General features: G+C 34.9%; 1 protein-coding gene across 1 annotated transcript in view; it reads left to right on the top strand.

Moving 5' to 3' along the window:
• BMPR2 (bone morphogenetic protein receptor type 2) overlaps positions 1-24,901 on the top strand; it is a 194,865-nt gene that overhangs the window by 155,760 nt on the left and 14,204 nt on the right. The window contains exons 5-10 of the mRNA XM_049615159.1: positions 349-440; positions 2,288-2,518; positions 3,512-3,626; positions 7,913-8,073; positions 9,295-9,442; positions 16,075-16,211. Of these exons, the coding sequence (XP_049471116.1) occupies positions 349-440; positions 2,288-2,518; positions 3,512-3,626; positions 7,913-8,073; positions 9,295-9,442; positions 16,075-16,211 (884 nt within the window). The remainder of the gene's footprint in view (positions 1-348; positions 441-2,287; positions 2,519-3,511; positions 3,627-7,912; positions 8,074-9,294; positions 9,443-16,074; positions 16,212-24,901) is intronic.

The following is a 24,901-nucleotide window of genomic DNA, read 5'->3' as shown; positions in this document are numbered from 1 at the left end:
ATTTTAGGTTTAATGAGCTTTTTAGAAAATCAGTACCCATTCATTCATTTGAATCACTTTTTTTAAGTTATTAAAACCTTCTTTAATGTTTCTGCAATATTTCTTTGAATTTTAAATTAGGTCTGTTACTGGAACTATCTCCCAAAATTCAGCTTTAGTGTTATTATTCATCATTCATCTTCATTTATAGATAATTCTTAGTTTAGTAAATAGTTTTACTCTTGGTGACATTGGGCATAAATCTTGCTGCCTACCTTCTGTAGTTCTTTTTTAGCAATTATAAGAAAAAGTGTAATAAAGATTTTAAGAGAACCATACATTAGCAACTTCTTTTTCCTATTGTTATAGGAGACCGTAAACAAGGTCTTCACAGTATGAACATGATGGAGGCAGCAGCATCAGAACCCTCTCTTGACCTAGATAATCTGAAACTGTTGGAGGTAAGATTGCTTTTAGAACATATGGACTGTTCTTTCTGCTCTCATAGTATATCTGAGACAGTAACTTCATTCACTCACTACATCATTTATCCATTTATTCCTTGAGCATTTATTAACTATCAGTTTGGTACCAAGGTCTATTTCAGGCACTGAGAATATAGGTAAAAACTACAGAGAGCCGCCTTGAGACTTGTATTCTAGTGGGAAAGAGTCTACAAAGAGGTGAAACAAATAAATGTATATTACTTCTAGTAGTAGTAAGTGCTATAGAGAAAAATAAAACAGATAAAAAGAAAAAGGTGGAAAGCGGTTTAGTAAAGAAAGTATATTTAGAAAGGAGACAGAAAGTGTATTTAGAAAGGAGATGATCTTTGAGTATAGACTGCAATAGTGTATAGGAATAAAGACATGTGAAATTCTGAGAAGAATGTGCCATTCAAGCAACCCATGGTATATGCCAAATAAATATTCCTTGTCTGTGCATATATTGCATATTTTTATAGGTACATACAACTGTTATATGGTAATATCTCAGAACCTATGTTATAGTCTTACCATGATGAATGTTTTTATGATTATTATTAGAATAAATAAACTATGATCCCCATACTAGAGACTGTTAAATAATAGATATGGTAGATTTAATTATATAAAACATTTTAGGAACCTTCTGTTTGGGAGAAAAATACAATAAACAACGTTAAAATATTCAAAAAAGCATTTCAACACATAAAGTAGAATTGTTAAAGAGCTAATATAAATCAATATAGAAGCAACAATCCATAAAAAATGGACCAAAAAGATGAAGTGTCAATTCATAAAAGAATTAAAGGTAGCTTTTGAATGCATAATAAGATGTCCAATTTACTAAATTGAAAAAAAAAAATACTAGTTAAAACCACAGGATTTTATCCTGGACTGAGTAAAATACTCCCAAACATTGCTGATTTAACTATATATTGATACAGCCTTTCTAAAAGGCAGTCTGTTTATTAAGTAATTAACCTAGAAATAGTTAAATATGACAAAAATATTAAATAAATGATGGTAAATCCTTAACCTGTTTCAGTAAAGTAAAATCCCCAGAAGCCAAAAATGAAGAGAATGGGTTGCATTTTGCTGATTTTATTTTTTTATTGTGTCCTGTATATTGTGAATGTTATATTGAGGAGACCTTGTGTTCTGGTAGGTTTTTCCAAAGTGTGTTTATTTCCATTATTTGTTTTAATAGGCAGTTAACTTGGTTGGACGTACTGTGAACTCCTTGTCTCTTAGATGGAAGCTCAAATCTCACTGCAATTGTTTTATCTTTAGCTGGAATTGGTCTCAAGTATTCATTTCATTTCCCCCTCTCTCACTCTTCTTTGTGGGATTCTCCTCTCCCTTTCCAGCATTTTTCGTTGTCCTAAATTCTGTCCTCTGGCTCCTAGGGCCAGGAAGACTATAGATTTTCTATCGCAGTTCTCACTGCACTGTGCAGTGTTCGTGTCAGCCTGCTTTCAGGCTAAAAGCTATAAAAATGAGTAGTTCACCCTATGGCATTCCTTTCTTTTAAGTGTTGACTCCCCTCAGAATCTACTTCCTTTTGTTCATTCTCTAGCACTTTTAGATTTCTTTTTAAAATTTTGTTCAGAGTTCATAGTTGTTATCTTTGGGAGGGCTGGGTCTGATAGGAGTTTCCTGAGCCATATGAGATGTAGAATTTATTAGTTTCTTGACAGTGGAGTAATTTAAACTATAAGCAATAGAGAACTGTGGTATACATTTGGATTTACACTTTTCTAGAAAATTGATTGTTCAATTGTGATATGAATTAATACCTTGCTTTCTTCAAAACAAATTTACAGCTGATTGGCCGGGGTCGATATGGAGCAGTATATAAAGGTTCCTTAGATGAACGTCCAGTTGCTGTAAAAGTGTTTTCCTTTGCAAACCGTCAGAATTTTATCAATGAGAAGAACATTTACAGAGTGCCTTTAATGGAACATGACAACATTGCTCGCTTTATAGTTGGAGATGAGAGAGTTACTGCAGATGGACGCATGGAATATTTGCTTGTGATGGAGTATTATCCCAATGTAAGTTCTTTATAAAAATTAAACTGACATTTATATTAGCTGTCAATCAGAATTTTAGGAGGACTACTGTTATGTAGAACATTGGTGGTTTGCAAACTGGTTAATAAATGGTTTGCTGTGAGATAAGGATCTCACATCAGAATGTGAATCAACCAAGTCACTAGTTAACTTTTTAGTTCATCTGTCTGTCTGTCTGTCTGTCTCTCCCTCTCAGCAAGACTTTCTTGATGAAGGAAACAGTGTTTTGACTGACGTTCATTCTTGTGCAAGCTCCTTATCCCTGACTGGTAAATACTTTGTGGATGAGCACCTTGAATAGCACTGACACATACATATTTATGAAAGCTTTCTGTTTCATACTTGTAAAACATAACAATTTAATTTGTATTTGTACTGGTAAGAGATACAGTATAAAGAAAGAATGTAAAAGACTATGTTTTCTATCTTAATTTCAGAAACAAAAGAAACATTTAATATGAAATACTCATTTATACTTTTTAACATTGGAGAAAAAAATTAATAATTTTATTTTATTTATTTATTTTTTTTAATTTTTTTTTTTAACGTTTATTCATTTTTGAGACAGAGAGAGACAGAGCATGAACGGGGGAGGGTCAGAGAGAGAGGGAGACACAGAATCTGAAACAGGCTCCTGGCTCTGAGCCATCAGCACAGAGCCCGACGCGGGGCTGGAACTCACGGACCATGAGATCATGACCTGAGCCGAAGTCGGACGCTCAACCTACTGAGCCACCCAGGCGCCCCAGAAATTAATAATTTTAAATTATCCTTTCCATCATCTTCTCCCCTCTCAACTCACAGAAATGTCTTACTGTTTTGAGATTTTGAAATGTCATAGTTCATTAAATCTCCATGGAATCCTAACCTACTTAAATACTTTGTCAGGCTACTGCTAATTTACCTCCTCATGTACAAGTAAATTAATTCCACTTTTTTTTTTTTTTGTATTTGTGTATTTCTTCTTTTATATAGGGATCTCTTTGCAAGTATTTGAGTCTCCATACAAGTGATTGGGTCAGTTCTTGCCGTCTGGCTCATTCTGTGACTAGAGGTCTGGCTTATCTTCACACAGAATTGCCACGAGGAGGTAAGACAATGAGTAGAAGATGAATGACACTCATGTGGGGCAAAATTCACAAAGGGAAATTGTATTCATATCTTCAAACTAAGAGTATATTTTATATAATAGCAGATTTATTATTAGCCAGTTGTTTGAAGTATCTGGCTTGAGGAAATATATTTGAAATATAACAGGAAGAATAAGAAAAAGAACTTCGAGACCCTAGAGAGGTCATGGATCCTATTGAGATTTTGATTAAAGCTCTGAACACCTCTGTAAAGATACATGTATGGCAAACTTTTAAAAATGTTCTTTTGATTCTAGGGGTTCTCAGACCCGTTAAAGTCCATCAATGAACTTAGGTTGAGAAGCTCTTAGCTAGGCTGTAGTACATTTCCTTGCATTTATTTGCTTATTTAAATGAAATACAGTGCATTACCAATTCTTTAGTTTTAACATCATATGGATTTTTATTCTATATTTGACTGGTCTTTAGTATAAAACCTACACATATCTTTTTATAACTTCGTGTTTCTCTTAGCTAGGATTAGGTTTGGTCAAATCTGTCAGTGGGAAAAAAATCACAGGCTTCAATAAGAATGAATTTTTTTTTTCTTTCTTATGTAAGAATTTAGAGAGAGTCTGAAATTGGTTTGGTGTAGCCTAAGCCTCCAGTAATATTTCTCCTCCATTATTCTTTTTTTTTCCATTATTCTTTACATATGGCTTACATTTTCAAGGTCACCTCATTGTCCATCATGCTATATTCTAATCAGTAAGGGAAAGGAAGGAAAGGTAGAAGGAATTGCCCCCTTCTGCCTCCAGAGGCTCTACTCTCATACGTATATTTCATTTTACAGAACTTAGTTCACACTTAACTACCACACTTAAATACAGTTGTTGGTGTTATTATTCTTGTTGTTTTTAAGCTGGCTGTGTTGGCTGTGTTGCTATATCAAATAATATTGGATTCTGTTACTGAGTAGAAGGAGGATAATGCATGCTGGGGAGTTGATCTTCGCCAGTGTTTCAGAACTGTGGTTTGTGTTCTTTGTCATAACTACAGTTTTCTTCAGCATCTATGCACATTTTTGGTAGTTGTTCAAAACATCTTTTTAATACATTTACTTTCTCACTTTGTTTCAAAACATACATCACAGGCACATCTAAATTAGCTTTGTTGCAAAAATCAGTCTTAGTGCTTTCTCAAGCTCTCATCCCTTATGGATTTTCTTGTCATACTACAGCCCAGAATATTGTTTTTTCAGTTTCTTTGACCCCTGTAGATAAGAGAATCTTTAATATATCAGTTTCTTAGATCTTTGTTCTATTGTATAGTAGTGTGGGTCATCTTTTCTAGCTGCTGCTTCATATATAAAAAATTTCTCCTGAATAATTTATCACTTCATTTATCTTGACATCTTGCTTTTCCTGAATACAGAATTGACCAATGTTATTGCCTATGTCAGCAGTTTGATGCACTTATTCTGGTGCTTTAGGACACTAACCATTTGGACTATGCTTCCTTACTCTTAAGTATTATTATAATTCACTTAAAAAGCTGGCTTAGCGCAGAACTTAAAATACCATCCTCATCCCCCTTTTCAAGACTTGCATGACTTAGCAAGGTTTCAAAAAAATGAAAAGAATGATTGCCATCAAATAAGAGTTTTATTTAGATGTAGATGTTACTCTCAAATATTAGCTAATATCACTTAAACTAGTTAACTCCCCCCTTTTTTTTAGTTAACCTTTTTTTTTTAAACTGAGTATATACATAGTATTGCAAAAAATAAATAAATACAATAGCTATTTTGGGGGTTTTGTGGGTTTTTTTTTTAGTATTTAGCATATTTGAATTTATGCTTTTACCTAATATTTTAAAGGTATTGGAAATATACAGTATTATTTCAAAATATTTAAAGTGTTATTTCACTTTTTGTCAGAGAACACTATTTTTCATAGTATCTTCATTTTTTTTAAATTTCTTTTTCAATGTTTATTTATTTTTGAGAGACAGAGAGAGAGAGAGAGAGAGAGAACACGAGCAGAGGAAGGGCAGAGAGAGAGAAGGAGACACAGAATCCAAAGCAGGCTCCAGTCTCTGAGCTTTCAGCACAGAACCCGACACAGGGCTCGAACTCACAAACTGTGAGATCATGACCTGGGCTGAAGTCGGACACTTAACCGACTGAGCCACCCAGGCACACTCCCTACCCCACCCCCTACCCCCAGTATCTTCAAATGTAACTTTGCTGTTTGGCATAGAAATTTTGTGGTAAGAAGTAATACTATTATTATTTTATTTAGCTGTTTTTAGCTTCAGAATAAGGAGGAATTGAGCCTGCTTATTTATTTGTAACTGTCCTCCTTATGAATTTTTCCTGATAATGTCAGTGAAACTTATTACCATACTCCCCCCCCTCCCCCCGAATCTAACAAAGAAAGAACATATTATAGATCACTCAAATCTAACAGAAAATTACTATTAACTATGTACATCCTTCTAAGTCCTTTGCTGTGTGTATGTGTCCACAGAGACTATTTTTTGTTCAGGTTTTATTTTTTAACACAATTAAAATAATAGTATGCCCTGCTTTTCTTTGAAATATTTGCCTAGTACAGTGCTACTGTCCAGGGCAAAATTATTGTATGTTCTCCTTTCTCTGCACTCCCTGCCCCCAAATGAAAAGGATTAAAAGGAATACCGAGGAGAACTTTAAGGGGAAAAGTCTCTCAAAAGGGCAGTCTATAGTTCTATCCTTTACATTGGTAATGAAACCTATCTTGTTTTCTTTCTTTTCTTCCTTTCCCTTGTTTTCTTCTTTACCCCCTTCCTTCTTTGCTCCCCACCCCTCTTCTTTCATTATTTCATGTCTTTTTTTTTTTTTTTTTTCCTTATATAGTAGCAGAAGGTACTACCCTATTTTCTTCTCTGGCTGTATCATTGACTCATTGCCCATTCTCCCCATTATTTTTGCCTAATTTCCTTAAGTGTGAGATCTTTAAGTATTGATTTGATATTAATATACAAAAATTTTCCAAATATAGAAACATTTTTATATCTCTATAAGTTTCTTATATAAATATCACCTTGAGATTATACTATACGTACTAGTATTGTGGTTTTATCCAGAATAAGAAATGCAACTCTTTTAGGGGCTGAGTGAGCCATGTTAGTACAAGCTTTGGAAGGCTAGACCAGGAAGTGAGAGGGGAGAAAATCAACAAGAAATCAACTCTTTTTTAACTACTATTTTTGTCTTCCAATTGTGACAGGAATCATTATCTTCTGTTTTTAGTTTCATTGTTGGTGAAATTATAGTCTGATATTCATTAATGAGAGTAATGAATGTAAATACTGAGCCTATTTGGGCCTAAATATAAATACTCAATAAAGTTATCATTGACTTTGTTCTGATTGCTCTGTTTCTTTGTATACCTAGAGACTTATTTTAAATTTCAGAAATTGTATAACAATTTTTTTCAACTCAGGAGCTATAGTTTTGCTTAATATAATATTTATATAAGGTTTCCTTAAAGAGAGGAAAGAAATATGTTTTTGGTGGGGCAGTTTAGGTTAGATACATTCTTTCAGTCAGCAAACATTTATTGTGTGCCAAGCCTTTTGAATTCAGGTAAAACATGTTCTCTTTCTACCTTCATGGAGCATATAGTCTAGTGATAAGTAATGTGAGTATAATAGTGCTCTGCTTCTCTGTAAAATCAGAAAACAGGTTTTCATATCTTGTGAGATACCAGCTCCTCTACTTATTCTCCAGGCCATTGTAAAACTTTTTCTAGTTTGATTTGAATAACTGAGGTGGGCTTAGAAACAGGGCTAACCCTGAGGGCAGAACTGGGATATTCTGTCATAGGTTTGATCAGTGAAGCCATAGGAGAATAGTATAACATACAATATACAGATTCTGGAAGCATCTTGGCAAGTTGACTTTTTTTAGTTATTTATAGTAAATATTTCTTTCTCTGTTGCCTCCTTTTGCTACCCTTAGAAAAAGGGAAAAAAAGACAAGTATGTTTTAAAATTAGAAGCAATAGCATGTTGGCTATTAGTTGCAGCTAAATATTTAAAGCTTAATTACACATGCAACAGTAGTTTATGTTGTAAAATATAGTGAAAATAGTGATGATTATGAGTTGAAACTGCTTTCTTGTGTCCCTTTCTGTTATTAGAAAATTAAATGGCAGAAAAATAATACAATCATCTATATTTTTGTAGTCCCTATTACCTGCATGTTTATGTCCAACAGTGCTATTTAAGCATTAATAAATATTTGAAATTATCTAAACAGATCATTATAAACCTGCGATTTCCCATCGAGATTTAAACAGCAGAAATGTCCTGGTGAAAAATGATGGAACCTGTGTTATTAGTGACTTTGGATTGTCCATGAGGCTAACTGGAAATAGACTGGTACGTCCAGGGGAAGAAGATAATGCAGCCATAAGTGAGGTGAGTGTATACAAAAGGTATCACTCTGATGTACTTCGAGAAGATAATTAAGCATTAAAAAAATCTATCCAGGATAGTTACCCTTATATGCTACCAATTACAGCATATTAGGAATTACAAAATTAAGACCTACAGAAGACCTTGCATGAAGTTTATCAGTTCTTTATGGTAATCACTGCTTGTTCCAACTCATTTTTTTAAATGTTTATCTATCTATCTATCTATCTATCTACTTATGTATTTATTTTGATAGAGAAAGAGAGAACGCAGGGGAGGGAGAGAGAGAATCCCAAGCAGGCTTCGTGCCATCTGCGCAGAGCCCTGTGCATGGCTTAGTCTCATGAACTGTGAGGTCATGACCTGAGCCAAAATCAAGAGTTGGATGTGTAACAGACTGAGCCACCCAGGTGCCCCCCACAACTCATTTTTGAGAGGCATTGGGAGGAGGATTGTAGGAACTGTATTTTCTTTTTTAAGAACTGATTTTTGAAGCAGGAGTAAAATTTCGAAGTTTAAGACAGGACAGTCGCCTTCTGATAATCACTGTTGAAATGTGGACCACATCCTTCCTGACCTTTTTCTCTGCATCACCATACACGTCTCTCTCTCCATGTGTATATATTTTTTTAATTAAAAAAAAATTTTTTTAAATATTAAATTATGGGGGTGCCTGGGTGGCTTAGTGGTTGAGCATCCAACTTCAGCTCAGGTCATGATCCCATGGTTTGTGGGTTTGACCCTCACATCGGGCTCTGTGCTGACAGCTCACGGCCTGGAGCCTGCTTCGGATTCTGTGTCTCCTTCTCTCTTTGCCCTCCCTTGCTCATACTTTGTCTGTGTCTCTCAAAAATAAATAAACATTAAAATATATATATATTAAATGACGTACATACTATTGTACTTTTTATATTGTGCTATTGTATTGCACTTTTCTCACTGTGTCTTGCAAATGTTTCTTCATTGACATACATGGGATAGTTTAGCTTATTCTTTCTGATTGATGAATAGTATTCAATAGAAAAGATTTACCACAGTTTATTCAAAAAGGGTGTTTTGTAGGTAAAAAATTAGGTATAGAAAGTTTCAGTGATATACATAAAGTCAAATAATGTGTCATTAACATATAGTTGACATTAAATTTGTGTATAACTTCTGGTCTGATGTATGCATGTCAGAATATGTTACATTATGTTTCTGAAAAATGTCACTCTAATTTATCAGGTTGGCACAATCAGATATATGGCACCAGAAGTTCTAGAAGGAGCTGTGAACTTGAGGGACTGTGAATCAGCTTTGAAACAAGTAGACATGTATGCACTTGGACTCATTTATTGGGAGATATTTATGAGATGTACAGACCTCTTCCCAGGTAAGAGAATTGCTGTCAAAAATTGATACATGTTTTGAGTGAAGCAGTTATATCCTCTTTTTCGACTTTTAAATTGAGTCAACTTTTAAGTTTTTACTTTCACTTAAACCTTTAGTTTATTGCCATCTAGTGTTCAGAAACATTATTAGCAGAAGGATGTCAATTAGAAATAACTTTGTAAACAGATCCCAACTTTGCATCTGAGTGCAGGTGTTTGTTTTTTTTTTTAATATTGATTTTTGAGAGAGATGGAGAGACAGAGTATGAGCTGGGGAGAGGAAGAGAGAAAGAGGGAGACACAGAATCCAAAACAGGCTCCAGGCTCTGAGCTGTCAGCACAGAGCCTGATGCGGGGCTTGAACTCACAAACTTGGGAGATCATGTCCTGAGCCAAAGTCGGATGTTTAACCAGCTGAGCCACCCAAGCACCCTGAATGCAATTTAGTTGATTATTCATAATAGCTTATCTGTGTTTAGTTAGATTGCTTTAGCAGTCATTGTTGTCCTTATGCACCCTCTGAACATTTGATAAGCTATACTTAAAATATTCCCTGAATTGACCCAAGAAGTTAGAAACAATGAATTTACCATTGGAACACTTTTTTCTTTCTTTCTTCCTTTATTTTTTTCATTCTTCCTTCTTGACTTCCTGATTCCTGCTTTCCTTCCTTCCTTTCAATGAAGGAACACCCATTTAATATGAATGCTTATTTAAGGCTTATTTGAATTAACCAAATGAGTTTATAGTTTTTCTCTTTTTGTTAGGATTACATTACTCTCATTATTGTTCTATAAAAACTTTAACTACCAATATGTGTGCATTGCATTCTGCTAGATGGTGTACAAAATGACTTGATATATATGGCTTTTATCTTATAGGAATAATACCATTAAAAGTATAGAAAAAGGAAAAATGGTCAATTGAACCAGCACTGGACAAACTATATAATGGAAGTATTTAATAATAACAAAGATTAGTAGTGGGGTTGAGGTGTTTTTTGTTTTTGTTTTTGGTTTTGGTTTTTTTTTTGCTTTATAAACAGTAAACATTTAGCAGTAGTTTATAATTCTAAAAATAAAATAAATTAATAATTACTTAGATTAACTACAGGTTAGGCAGTTATTCTTTAGAAGTATATTTTCTAGTTAATTGGAAGTACAGAGTACTCAGTTGAGGTGTTTTTCTAGGCATAGCAGAATTTCAGTAGTATCACAGCATTATTAGAACTTTGAAACTTTTTATTTATATTACTGGAATTTAGACCACAGATATTTTTAATATATCCTAATTCAGAATTTTTGTTTTTTTAGAAACATGACTGAGTAAAATTCTTAAACCAGCATTAGTACATTACCATCAGCAATAATTTTTCAACAATTACTGCATTCAAAGAATAACTATTGCTTTTGCCCTGATAAATAATAACAATATCAGGTGTATGAAAATGGAAAGGCAATTAAATCTTATTTGCAGAAGATTAGCAGATATGTAGTTTGAATTGAAATAGAACTAGAGGCGGTTTAAAAAGGAAAAAGACAGGTGCCTGGTTGACTCAATCAGTAGAGTATGCAGCTCTTGATCTCTGGGTCAGGGTCACAACTTCAGCCCCACACTGGGAGTGGAAATTACTTAAAACAACAACAACAATAGTTTAAAAGAAAAAATATAGGTAAGGCGTGCCTAGGTGGCTCAGTTGGTTAAGTGTCTGACTGTTAATTTCGGCCTAGGTCATCGTCTCATGGTTCATGGGATCGAGCTCTGTGTCAGGCTCTATGCTGACAGCTCGGAGCCTGCTTGGGATTCTCTCTCTGCCTCTCTTTCTGCCCCTCCCCCATTCGTGTGCATGCACATGCTCTCTCTCTCTCAAAATCAATAAATAAGCATCTTTTAAAAACATGTAAAAGAATAAGGTGTTACTATTTTAATGGATGCGTGGTTTCAGTTTGGGAAGATGGAAAAGTTCTAGAGATGGGTAGTAGTGATCGTTGCACATTATTAACATACTGCCATAGAACTTACTATACACTTAAAAATTGTTAAAATGGTAAATTTTGTGTTATGTATGTTTAACCACAATGAAAATAAAAATAAAGGAAAAAAATGAGAGTTGCAGTAAGAGATCTTATAATCTTGGATATGGAAATGGAGAGAAGAAATGTGTGGTTCTGCTTAGCTATTGGAAGAAAATCTAAGGAACTGAGAAATATTACGAGATCTAAGAAATAATGAGGGTGGCAGCCAGGAACTTAGGAAAAAATATTGGTTTATATTGGAAATATGAGTTTCTCCAATTATGAAGACTTTCAGATGGGGTATTGATGGACAGCTGAAGAAAGTTTTTAAAAATAATTTTTAAGGGGCACCGGGGTATCTCAGTCGGTTAAGCATCTGACTTCAACTCAGGTCATGATCTGAAAGTTCATGAGTTCAAGCCCTGCCTTGGGCTCTGTGCTGACAGCTCAGAGCCTGGAGCCTGCTTTGGATTCTGTGTCTCCCTCTCTCTCTGCCTCTCACCTGCTAGTTTCTCTCTCTCTCTCTCTCTCTCTCTTTTTCTCAAAAATAAATAAAACATTCTAAAAAGTTTAAAAAATAAAGAATTTTTTAAATAAAAAGGATGTTGAGAGAACTAAAAGTGAAATGATTTAGAAATTGTTTATGTAAAGATGGTAAATGGGAACTTATGAGTAGATGCACTCTGCTAAGAGAACAAATGAAGAGTGCAAAAAATTATTGCGTAAAGACTGAATATTGGGGTACCTCCCTGTACCAGTAGGTTAGTTTAGAAGACTGTTGGTCAGAAAAATAGTGAGAAAACTAAGAAATTGTTGTAGGGAGTATGGCCGGAGTCGCAAAAGATGAGTCTGCAAACAAAGTGCAGTTAAGTGAAGGTCCTCATACTGGAGTCCCAACTCCAGGATGAAGCTTCTTTTTATGAGGATAATTGCTAAAGACTATGTGCATAAAGTCAGCTAAGCAAGAGTGTTAATCAGTCTAATGGTTTAGCTTTTCAAGGTTACATTTTGAGTTAATTGGTTTCTGTAACACTAGGAAGGGTCAGGTGTGAAGGAGGATCGGCCCTGGACAATGTTAATGGCTCTAGGGGTTCCTTACTGACACAGCCATGTTCAGCTGTGTAAACATGTCCTAAGGCCTTGCACCTTCTCCAGCCATTCCCTTTTGGAGTCTTTTCCTTTGATGCTTCTCTCCTGCATCTCCCACAAGAAACCATAGTATCTTGGAAGTCAGTGTTAGAAAATGTTAAGAACCAAGATTGATAGCAGTAGATGTAATATAAGGTCAAAAGGAAATAGAACTGAAGAATGATCTTTGAATTTAAATAACAAGAGGTCATTAGTATTCTTAGAGGAGTTTCTGTGGAATAGAGAAGACGGAAATATCAGAGTATGGGAAGGAAAAGTATTAGGAAAGCACAGGAAGAAGATACAAGATACTCTTAAAAATGTTAACAATGAAACGGGATGGAAGTTGAATAAAAAGGATCCCTTAAACATATTAATAAGCATAGAGAATAGCATGTTATAATTATAACATTTTTGGAGAACATTTTTTTCAGATTTATATGATACACTTCCAAATGCAGTACATGCTTTATTATTAAATGTAAACACTATGTAATGTAGACTGATTCTTGCTGTAAAATTAATGCAGAATAAATGAATTAGATGTTTGTATTACAAAGAAAGAGTGAAATGCTGCAATGTTTATATAAAGGAGGAATATGAAAGGAAGATAAAAAAGGAAGGCAAGAGAAAGAAAAAGGAAGAAAGAATAAGCATAATTTAAGAAGGGAACTAAAATGTTCCTAACTGCTTAGAGACATAATTAACAAATAGCAAATGAGGTGAGAAGCAGGGAATGGTATCTGATATTCTAGATATTTGATCTATTTTGGACAATTTAAAAGAAAATGGGATTATAAAACCTCCCTTGAGCAATCCAATGTTTATAAAGTTTTAAGGAAATCCAGTAAGACTAATATAATTCATGATGATGATGTCATTAACATTCATCTTTGTGTCCCTAGTGCCTAATACTAAGTTAGCTCTAAACAAGTATCTATTGAACAATTAGATTAAGAACCATGAAGATTTCTTAGAAATTTGCAATTCTTCTGGGGCACCTGGGTCGCTCAGTTGGTTAGGCATCGGACTTCAGCTCGGATCATGATTTCGCAGTTTGTGAGTTCGAGCCCTGCATCGGGCTCTGTGCTGACCACTCAGAGCCTGGAGCCTGCTTTGGATTCTGTGTGTGTGTCTCTCTATCTGCCCCTCCCCTGCTCACGCTCTGTCTCTCTCTCTCTCAAAAATGAATAAACTTAAAAAAAAATTAAAAAAAAAGAAATTTGCAATTCTTAATGTCATTTCATTCACAAAACAAGATTGTGTATCAATTTTATTTAGTAGGTTTTCTAATTATATTTTAGACCTGCTTAAAACAAATAAGTAAAATTATGAATTTTTAGTTATTCTACTTAACCAGCATTTGAAAAAAAAGTGACTAATAAATAATACTTGGAAGACATCTATATGTGTTGTGTATATGTCTCAGAGAAACAGATATGATGTACTAGTAAATATCTTCTGGTTCACAAATATTATGGATTGAGGTTTTATTAGATGAGGTTTCATGAACAAAAGTGATATACTAACTAGCAGGATTAAAACTTCTGGTTTTGTCTTTCAAGTTCAATATTGATGGTGATTGTCAACAGTAAGTATTTGCTTAGGGGTGCCTGAGTGGCTCAGTCAATTAACCATCCGACTCTTTTTTTTTTTTTTTTTTTTTTTTTTTTTTAATTTTTAACGTTTATTTATTTTTGAGACAGAGAGAGACAGAGCATGAATGGGGGAGGGTCAGAGAGAGAGGGAGGCACAGAATCTGAAACGGGCTCCAGGCTCTGAGCTGTCAGCACAGAGCCCAACGCGGGGCTCGAACTCACGGACCGTGAGATCATGACCTGAGCCGAAGTCAGACGCTTAACCGACTGAGCCACCCAGGCGCCCCAACCATCCGACTCTTGATTTCAGCTCAGGTCATGATCTCATGGTTCATGAGTTGGAGTCCCGCACTGGGCTCTGTGCTGACAGTATGGAGCCTGCTTGTGACTCTCTCTCTCTCTCTCTCTCTCTCTCTCTCTCTCCCTCTCCCTCTCCCCCTCTCCCTCTCCCTCTCCCTCTCCCTCTCCCTCTCCCTCTCCCTCTCCCTCCTTCCCTCTCCCTCTCCCTCTCCCTCCTTCCCTCCCTCTCCCTCCCTCCCCCCTCCCCCCACCCCGCTTCTGACCCTCTCCCACTTGCACTTTCTCTCTCTCTCAAAATAAATAAATAAACTTAAAAAACAGTAAGTATTTGCTTAAATCTTTAGTTACAAAATATCATTTGTATAGATACTGCAACATTCCAAAAATTTTGGGTTATGTTGCATAAATTATAAAATTAATCTTTGTAATGTAATCTTTTTTAATATTGGTGGAGGGAAAATGTTTATAGGTTTTTGAATATCCAAATTGAAAATTGAAACATAAAACGTAAATAAATGTTTTATAAAGTATTTTCTATCTGGTCATCATAACTTTTGTATTATTTCCATGTGAGTGAAATAAGGAAGACAGACATTGCCATTTTGCTGACAGGAAAACTAAAACACAGAATAGTTAAATGACTTTTCCAGGGTAGAGATGAAGACACGATTGGAGCTTAAGTGCCTTATCCTGCATTCTGGTGTTCTTCCTTCTAATTTATCCTGTCACTCTAATGGGTTGGGGGCTGGGGCCAGCAGACAGGAAGAGTCTCTCTCCTGTGTTCTTTGTCAAGATTTTAACTAGACCACTGGTATTCTGACCTTTGTCCCACTGGTCTTCTGTATGGCACAGTATGTTTATTAAGTTTAATTTGATCACATTTTGTAAAAATCAAAGCTTCTTATCACGAGCAGCTGATTGTGCTTAGGGGTGATAAATAGGGTTATTAAATAGTGGTAGAATAGTTAATGATACTTAAAAATCCTTGATATAGATATTACTTCTTAGGGATTTTTAAAAAATCAGTATATTGAGTTTTCTGTCATGGCCATTATCATAAAAATTTTTGTGACATTTGATACAATCTGGCTGGACTATAATAGAGCCAGTGACATATTAAGACATGATGACTATACATCCTAGACACTTACATTTGGTTCTACAGACATGTGTTATATTATATCCTGGGCTTTCTCCTTATATTCACCACCCTCAATCCCTGTATGGGGTAAGAATTCAGGCATTTTCAAGTATTAAATGCACCTTATGTATGTAATAATCCCCCCCAATTTAGTAATTCTAGAAGCCATTTAAAAATAGCTATGTCCATTATTGAAACTACCACTTGATTTATCAACAGACATTTAATTTATCAAAGACTATTTTAGTTAAAACCTTTATTAATTAATATTGTATTAAACCCACAAAAGGATCTCTTTTGCATTTCCAAATAGGCCCAAAGGATTAAAAAAAAAATAAAAAAGATTGTGACATAATTTCTTTGCTTACTTAGTATCAGAAATTCTGCTCCTGTTCCATCATTTTATAATAATTGAAAATTTTACTTTATCCATTTTTTAAAAAAATACACAGGTGAATCTGTACCAGAATACCAGATGGCTTTTCAGACAGAAGTTGGAAACCATCCCACTTTTGAAGATATGCAAGTTCTGGTGTCTAGGGAAAAACAGAGACCCAAATTCCCAGAAGCTTGGAAAGAAAACAGCCTGGTAAGAAAAAAACTTAATTATTAAAAAGAGGACTTATGACTGAATATGTTTTAATGTTGTTTGAAGCAAAAATAGACTGTTAATGTTAATAGTTTTTAGAGTTGTCTAATGCCAGAAATCCTTGCTTGACTTTTATGATGTTATACAGTTTTAAAATTTTCAATATAAAAAAGTCCTCTTTTTGGTTCAGATGTAGTTTTTTCCAAGTAAAAATACTAGAGAGACTAAATTGTGTCTGAGCTTGCCAAATTGAATAACAGCTGGAATAATTAACAGATTAATATTTTTAAACATTATTGAAATTCCATCTTACTCTCTTGAGAGTGGTACCAAAAATGCTAATTAGTGCAGACTTACATATTCAATAGAAATTTAAACTACCTAAAAAAGAAACCAAGGTATGTTTTAAATTCTGCTTATTAAAAAATGCATTCTAGGGCCTTCCTGGCTTGCTCAGTTGGTAGATCATGTGGCTCTTGATCTCAGGGTTGTGAGTCCAAGCCCCATGATGGGTGTAAAGATTATTTAAAAATAAAATCTCAGGAGCCTAGGTGGCTCAGTACGTTGGGCGTCCGACTTCAACTCAGGTCATGATCTCATAGTCCATGAGTTCGAGCCCCACATCGGGCTCTGTGCTGACAGCTCAGAACCTGGAGCCTGCTTCCGATTCTGTGGCTCCCTCTCTCTGACCCTCCCCCACTCACACTCTGTCTCACTCTCTCTCTCCAAAATAAATAAACATTAAAAAAAATTTTTTTTTAAATATAAAATCTTTAGGGGTGCCTGGGTGGCTCAGTTGGTTGAGCGTCCAACTAGGCTCAGGTCATGATCTCACAGTTCATGAGTTTGAGCCCCACGTCAGGCTCTGTGCTGACAGCTCGGAGTCTGGAGCTTGCATCGGATTCTATCTCCCTCTCTCTCTGCCCCTCCCCCACTCACACTCTGTCTTTCTGTCTCTCTCAAAAATAAATAAACATTAAAAAAATAAAATATTTAAAAAACAAATGTGGTCTAAAATGCTAAAATATCTACAAAGGCTTCTGCCATTTTAGTAAATTGTTGCTAGCACTATAAATATCTTACAAAATTTACACGCACATGCACACACATTCTCTCTCTCTCTTTTTGTCATATAATTTTTAACATAAGTAGGATCATTTCATTATCCAGTATCATTTTTTGCTTATGTACAGTTTTTCATGTCAATACCTGTCATGTATCTCTTTATCCATTTAGTCAGTATTCTATTGTATGATATATCCTAATTATTGAATTACCCTTTATTGATGGTAGTACCTATATTTCTTATTTTAAACATTTTTTAAAGAATTATAAAGTTATACCTATACATGGTAAATCAAATTAAATAGAAGGGCATAAAAAAGGAAGTGGAAAAGGAAAAGACTACATATCCCTAGCACCACTCTTCAAAAGTAACTCCTGTTAACAGCGTTCTGAGGTTTTGGTTTTTGTTTCTAACTTTTTCTTCTGGAGGTTACTATTATAACTGTGACTACCATATCTATTATTATTTCTTATTATCTCTCATTTGCTCTTTCCTAGTTTTGTAATGCTGTAACTATTATTAAATAATTTGTGTTTTGTCTACAGATTGCTCTAAAATTCAAAATAAAAACATCAGAAAGTGTAGAATTATGATTATGTAAACATCCACTGTACAATATAGTATTGTTCTTGGACTCATAGAGAAGGAAGTAAAAATCCTATGTTAGTTAATATAAGCCTCTGCTGCTTGAGAAAGAATGTTTCAAAAGTCACCATCCACTGGATTCTCTTTGATATATATGGCGCTTTTTAATTTCTTTCTTCTCTATAGATTCTACCAAGAAGCAACATTAAAAAAAAAAAATCTCATTCTTTTTCTTGTAAATCATTATTTCTTTGATGAAGCCTCTTTAAGTGATATGTGTTAGTATGAGCATGGGTAGTATGAATACCTGCACCCTCAAAAATGTCTTTATCTTGTCCTCACGTTTGTATAATAATTTGGCCAGGTAATGATTTCAAGATCAAAATCACATTTTCCTCATAGTGGTTCCTGTGAAATCACTACTCTATTGTCCTCAAGCATTCAGACATATTAAGAATTCCAGAGTCATCTAATCTCATTTCATTATTTTTTGTCTTTTTGTTTTATGCCCTTGTTTTCTTGTCTCTATAAGCTTTTACACTTTTACTTTATTGTTGAAATTATCAAATTTAACCTGGACATATGTAGGTGTGGATCTTTTCACACATTTTGCTTTGCAGTAGACAGGTTTTCAGTTTGAAAACTCAGAAGTTTCTTCAATTCAGAGGGATTTTCTTGTATTATTAAAAATTGGGGCGCCTGGGTGGCTTAGTCAGTTAGGCATCCAACTCTTGATTTAGGTTCAGGTCGTGATTACATGGTTCATGGGTTTGAGCTCTGTGCTTACAGTGTAGAACCTGCTTGGGATTTTCTCTCTGCCCCGTGCGCCCCCCCCCCCCCCCACATGCTCTGTCTCTCTCTCTCATTCGCTCTCAAAATCGATACGTAAACTTTAAAAATAAAAAAAAAATAAAAATTATTTCTTCTCTTCCATTTCTTCCTTCTCAAAATATTGGTTCACTTGACACTCCAGGTCTCAATTTGTTTTTTGTATTTTCCATTTTTTTTTTGTTCTGTTTTACATTGTTCAAGATTTATTCAGCTTTAGCTTTTAAATCACTCTTTCATTTTTCACCTTCACCACACTATTGGTTATCTGTTCATTAAAATTTTACTTTCCACTCTTATATTTATAATTTCTAGAAATTCTTAGTGTTTGCTTCTTCCATAGCAATCTGTTCTTGTTTTAAGACTATGACAGGAATTTGTGGGGCACGTTGGTGGCTCAGTTGGTTGAGCATCCAGCTTCGGTTCAGGTCATGGTCTCACGGTTCATGAGTTCGAGCCCCGCATCGGGCTCACAGCTATCAGTGCAGAGTCCGCTTAGGATCCTTTGTCTCCCTCTCTCTCTGCCCCTTCCCCACTCACATGTGTGTGCATTCTCTCTCTCTCTCTCCCTCTCTGTCTCAAAAACAAACATTAAAAAAAAGAATGTGATAGGTATTCGATTATTTCTCAAGGTGTAAATCAGAATTTTTGATACTTTGTACAAATAATTTTCTTGACTATAGTTAAAGAACAAAAATGAAAAATTCATTAAGCAATTTAAATCATATTACTATGTATTTTTGCATTTTAATTTTAGGTTGTCTTCATAGGATTAGCGTATTTTCATTCTTGATCCCCACTTATATGGGATGGCGGCATGTCAGAGAGAGGCTAGAGATGTCATATTTTTCCATACAGAGTTAGACTGAATATTTTCTCCATTGGTCATCTCCACTTGTCATCTTGTCCATTGGTCAAGGAAGGCTTCCGCTTCAGATGAGATTGACATCTTCTTCAAGGCAATTGAAGACCTATTGCCAAAAACATATGCCCAAGATTGCCTCTAAACGGCAGTCCCTGTTTGGGAACTGGGACAGATCTTTAAAAAGGCCTTGGCAGAGGTGAGGCTGAATCCCGTACCAGGATTCACTAGATATGCTAGCTTCACAGTAAAGCATCTCTTAAGGAAAAATTTCTGTATGAAATTTTATCTAGTAAAATACTTCATCTTGATATTTTATTTCACCAAAGAAATTTGACTCATTATTTTCAAGTATCTCTTAATAACCTTGCCATTACAGGATATGCATCGTATTCATATTTACCTGAAAACTTTTTGCTTCCAATTTAGAGTAGGGAAGTAGGGAATAAGTAATACTTGGTTTACTTCCAGTGAATCCATTTAAGTCTAATGTGCTATAGTCAATATAACTGCTTCTCTGTAAACACAATCCAATACTAGAGAGGAATATAACAAATGCATAGTTTATAAAAAGAGAAAGATACCTCTATATCTAAAAAAAGATATTTTTGCTTCATAATTGCATTGAAATTTAAAAATATTTTATAATAACAAAACTCAAAATTTCCAAATATAAATGAGTGTAAAAACTAGTTTTTAAAAGCTGCCAGGGACCTAAAATAGATCAGGCAATAAAAGGGGGAAGGGGACGCCTGGGTGGCTCAGTTGGTTAAGTATCATACTTTGGCTCAGATCATGATTTCACAGTTCATGGATTTGGGCCCCGTGTTAGGCTCTGCACTGACAGCTCAGAGCCTGGAGCTTGCTTCATATTCTGTGTCGTCTTCTCTCTGCCTCTCCCCTGCTTGTGTTCGCACTCTCTCTCAAAAATAAATAGGCATTTAAAAAAGGGGGAGGGGAATAGTTTTCTTATAAAAAATGGAAGTATAGAAAATAGCCTGAGGGAAATACATGAAAATGTTAACCATAGTTATCTCTGAATATTGGATTCATGAATGACTTATTTTTTTCCCCTGAACTTTCAGAGTTTATAGTAAAAATGAACTGTTGTAACAATCACACATACACACAGTTTCAATTGGAATAATAAGAAATTACAGGCAAAATTTATTTTTTAAATAGCTTTTTTCTCATACATAAAACGTCCAGATTATAATTTGTTTAACCACACCACCATTCTTCATATTTTTCATTCTTTTCCAAATTCTGAGCCTCTGTTTCTTAATCTCTTTTGAATACTGGCTTATTCTCTTTCCCCTTTTGAAATCATTTGTCTGGCTTATCTTTATTCCTTAGTCTTATTTCTGTATAACCTCTTTTTCTCAACAGTTTTATCTCAATGTATTGTCACGTAAAAGTTTGAAAGTTCCTCAGTTGTTTTTTTTCCTCTAATCTTTTCTTTCTCCACCCATTAAATCCAGTCTTCTAACATATACTATGTGTCCCAGAATCTATCCCTTCTTCTTTTCATACTTATTTCAGCTTTTACTATTCTCTTCTTGACAAATCAGCAAACTTTTGCTATGATCTGGAATTTAGCATTTCCCATACTTTTTTCCCTCTCACACAATCTACATTAAGAAATACACATGCACCTCATGATCTAGTGCCTTTAGGATTATACTTGACCTTACTACATACTCTATATTTTGGTATTTTCTATTCTAGCCTAGAGTATTCAGTTTGGGGAGAGTGGTCTAGTTGTTTGTTTTAAATGTTGTTTCCCAACCCACTAAGCTAATTTCATGTCATGACCCGTCCATGAGCCCTCACTTCCGTTTTCCCTGTCATTAGGTGGGAAAGATTTTAAAGTTTCTTTTCTTTTTTTCCCTACTTTTTCTGCTTGTTTTTCTTCATCATTGTTAATAATGATAACCCCTTTATCTCATTTACCCAAATGCTGGGTATCATTATTTATATATTTGTAGTTAGAGTCCCTTGTTGAAGCACTCATCTGATTTTGCCTGAATATCTATATTTTTCTCTAATCTTATTTTATCTCCTTAACAAATTTTAACATTTAAACAGAGATCATTTATATAGATTAAACTGCACATATTAAGATACATAATTTGTTGGAGCACCTGGGTGGTTCAGTTGGTTGAGCATCCGACTTTGACTCAGGTCATGATCTCGTAGTTCTTGAATTTGAGCCCCCACATTGGGCTCGCTGCTGTCAGCCTGTCAGCATAGAGCCCACCTCGGATCCTCTGTTCCCTTCTCTCTGCCCCTCTCCCACTTGTGCTCTTCCCAAAATAAGTAAATATTTTTTTTAAAAAGATATATAATTCATTAAGTTTTGACATATGTGTATACCCAAGACCATCACCACAGTCCTTATTATGAACATGTCAGTTAGCCCCCAAATTTTTCTTGTGCCCTTTCGAAGTCTCCTTCCTGCCTCTCTCTATTTTCCATGAATCACCAGGCAACTACTGATCTGCTTTCTGTCACTAGTGATTTATATACATTTTCTAGAATTTTATGTAAGTGGAATCTTACAATATGTTCGTACTGTTGTTTTCTGGCTTCTTTCACATAGCATAATTATTTTCAGATTCATCCATGTTGATATGTGTGTCATTAGTTTATTCCCTTTTATTACTAAGTAGCATTCCTTTGAATGGTTATGCTACAATTTGTTTACCCATTCACTTGGTGGTGGATATTTGGATTATTTCCAGTTTTTGGCTAGCACAGGTAAACCTCCTATGAACATTCATATACAAGTCTTTGTATGGACATATGCTTTCAGTCTCTTGGGTAAATACCTAAGAATAGAATGTAGTACATGTCTGTGTAACCTTTTGAGAAAGTGCCAAACAGTTTTCCACAGTGGCTGTACCATTTTATATTCACACCAGCAGTACATGAGAGTTCTATCTAGTCCTCCACATCCTTACCAACACTTGGTATGGCCATTCTTCTTAATTTTAGATATTGTAATAGTTATGTAGTAGTATCTCATTATGGTTTTAATTTACATTTCCCTGGTGACTAATAATATTTAGCATCTTTTCACTTGCTTTTGCCATCCTTCTTTGAGGACATGTCTGTTCAAGTCTTTTGCCTACTTTTAATTGGATTGTTTTCTTACTGTTAAGTTTTGAAGTTCTTTATATGTTCTGAATACAAGTCCCTTATCAGATACATGATTTAAAAATATTTCTTCCCAGACCATAGTTTGTGTTATTCTCCTAACAGTTTATAGGAACAGATGGTTTTAATTATGCTGGAGTCCAATTTATCAATTTTTTCTTTCATGGATATATTTTTGTTTTCATATTTTAGAAATCCTTGTGTAACCCAATTCTTGGTTAACACTCATTTTCTTTCAGCACTTTAAATATATCATTCCTCTGCCTTTTGGCTTTCATGATTTCTGATGAGAAATTGGCTATTAACTTTTATTGAGGATCCCTTGTGTATTTCAAGTCACTTCTTTCTTGCTGCTATCAAGATTCTCTTTATCTTTGGCTTTTTATAGTTTGATTCTAGTGTGTCTCAGGATAAATCTTTTCAAGTATTTCCTATTTACAGTTCATTGAGTTTCTTGGATGTGTAGATTCATTTCTATTATTAAATTTGTTATTATTATTAAATTATTATTAAATTTAAAATGTTTTTGACCATTATTCCTTCAAATATTCTTTCTGCCCCTTTTTCTTTCATCTCTTTCTGGGGCTTCCATTATGTGTATTTGGGTAAAATTGATGGTGTCTCACAAATCTTTTAGGCTGTGTTTATTTTTCTTCATTTCTTTTTTGTTTCTGTTCCTCAGCATATTTCAACTCTTTGTCTAGTAACCCCAGTATCTTTGTATCCTCAGGGACAGTTTCTTTAATTCCTTTTTTCCTGTGAATAGGCCATACTTTCTTGGTTTTTTGTTTTTGTTTTTGTTTTTGTTTTTGTTTTTGTTTTGGCCTGCTTTGTAATTTTTTATTTAAGACTGGACATTTTTAACATCCTGATGGGCAAAAAGAAAAGAAAAGAAAAAAAGAAAAAAGAAAAGAAAAGACTCTTTGGGTCTTTGCAGATTGACCTTGTGTTGAGGCCCTCCTTTAACATTTATCCAGACCTTTTACAATTCTGCTTTAGCCTTCACTTTCTGCTAGTGCTGAGCCTAAAGACAGCCAGTTATGAAAGCTTATGGTCTTCTCTGAGCATGCATCCCATCCTGGATATATGCATGACTTTTCTAGGTTTCCCAGTATATGCAGGAGCTTTTCAAAACCCTCATTCCCCCAAAGTCTCAAACACCCCAGCTTTTCCTCCCTCACTTTCAGCATTTCTGTTTTGTGGCTCAATTGTTGTATTTTATCCCACTTGTTGTATTTTAACACTTGTTCATTTGACTTTCAGTGATTTCAAGGAATGTTCTCCATTTAGTCATATCTACTTCTCTTTCCTGAGAGAGTTCTGATTTAGGCAGAATAAAGACAGGCCCCTCTCATGGGTTCTTCAAGGAATTCATAGACCTGTCAAAACAGACAACATAATATCTTGGAAACAATATTACTTTCCTCCCTCTGGGACCAGATGCCCACATGGGGAACACAGGCTACCATCTTCATATTTTACTTGGTTGCTATAAACATTTGAGCAACTTTCAGAGCTTCAATAAGGTTGATTCTGACAGTTTTTTTTCTTAAGTTGTGGGGGGTTTTAATGTTTATTTATTTTGAGAGAGAGAGTGAGAGAGCACATGCACATGCTGGGGAGGGGAAGGGAGGGAGGGAGGGAGAGAGGGAGAGAGAGAGAGAGAGAGAAAGAGAGAGAGAGAGAGAACGAACACCCAAGCAGGCTCGGCACTGCCAGCACAGAGCACAATGTAGGGCTCAAACTCACAAATTGCGATATCATGACCTGAGCCAAAACCAAGAGTCAGATGCTTAACTGACTGAGCCACCAAGGCACCCCAATTCTGACAGTTTTTACCAGGATTTTTGGTACTTCCAGGGAAGAATTTTCCCTGGTCTCCTTCCTCTGCTATTTTCACTGATGCCCTTATAAGTTGGGAAATATTCTTCCCTCTTTGATTTTCTGGAAGACCTGGGTAGAATTGCCATTAACTCCTTCCTGAATGTTCGGTAGACTTAATGAAACCATCTGGGCCTGGAGTTTTCTTTATGGGAAATTTTTATTTATTTTATTTTATTTTATTTTATTTTATTTTATTTTATTTTATTTTATTTTATTTTAAATATGAAATTTATTGTCAAATTGGTTTCCATACAACACCCAGTGCTCATTCCAACAGGTGCCCTCCTCAATACCCATCACCCACCC

This window comes from Panthera uncia (genome assembly GCF_023721935.1).
Source record: "Panthera uncia isolate 11264 chromosome C1 unlocalized genomic scaffold, Puncia_PCG_1.0 HiC_scaffold_3, whole genome shotgun sequence".
NCBI lineage: Eukaryota > Metazoa > Chordata > Mammalia > Carnivora > Felidae > Panthera > Panthera uncia.
Note: the sequence above shows the minus strand (reverse complement) of the source record. Positions and strands in the feature narration are given on the sequence as shown.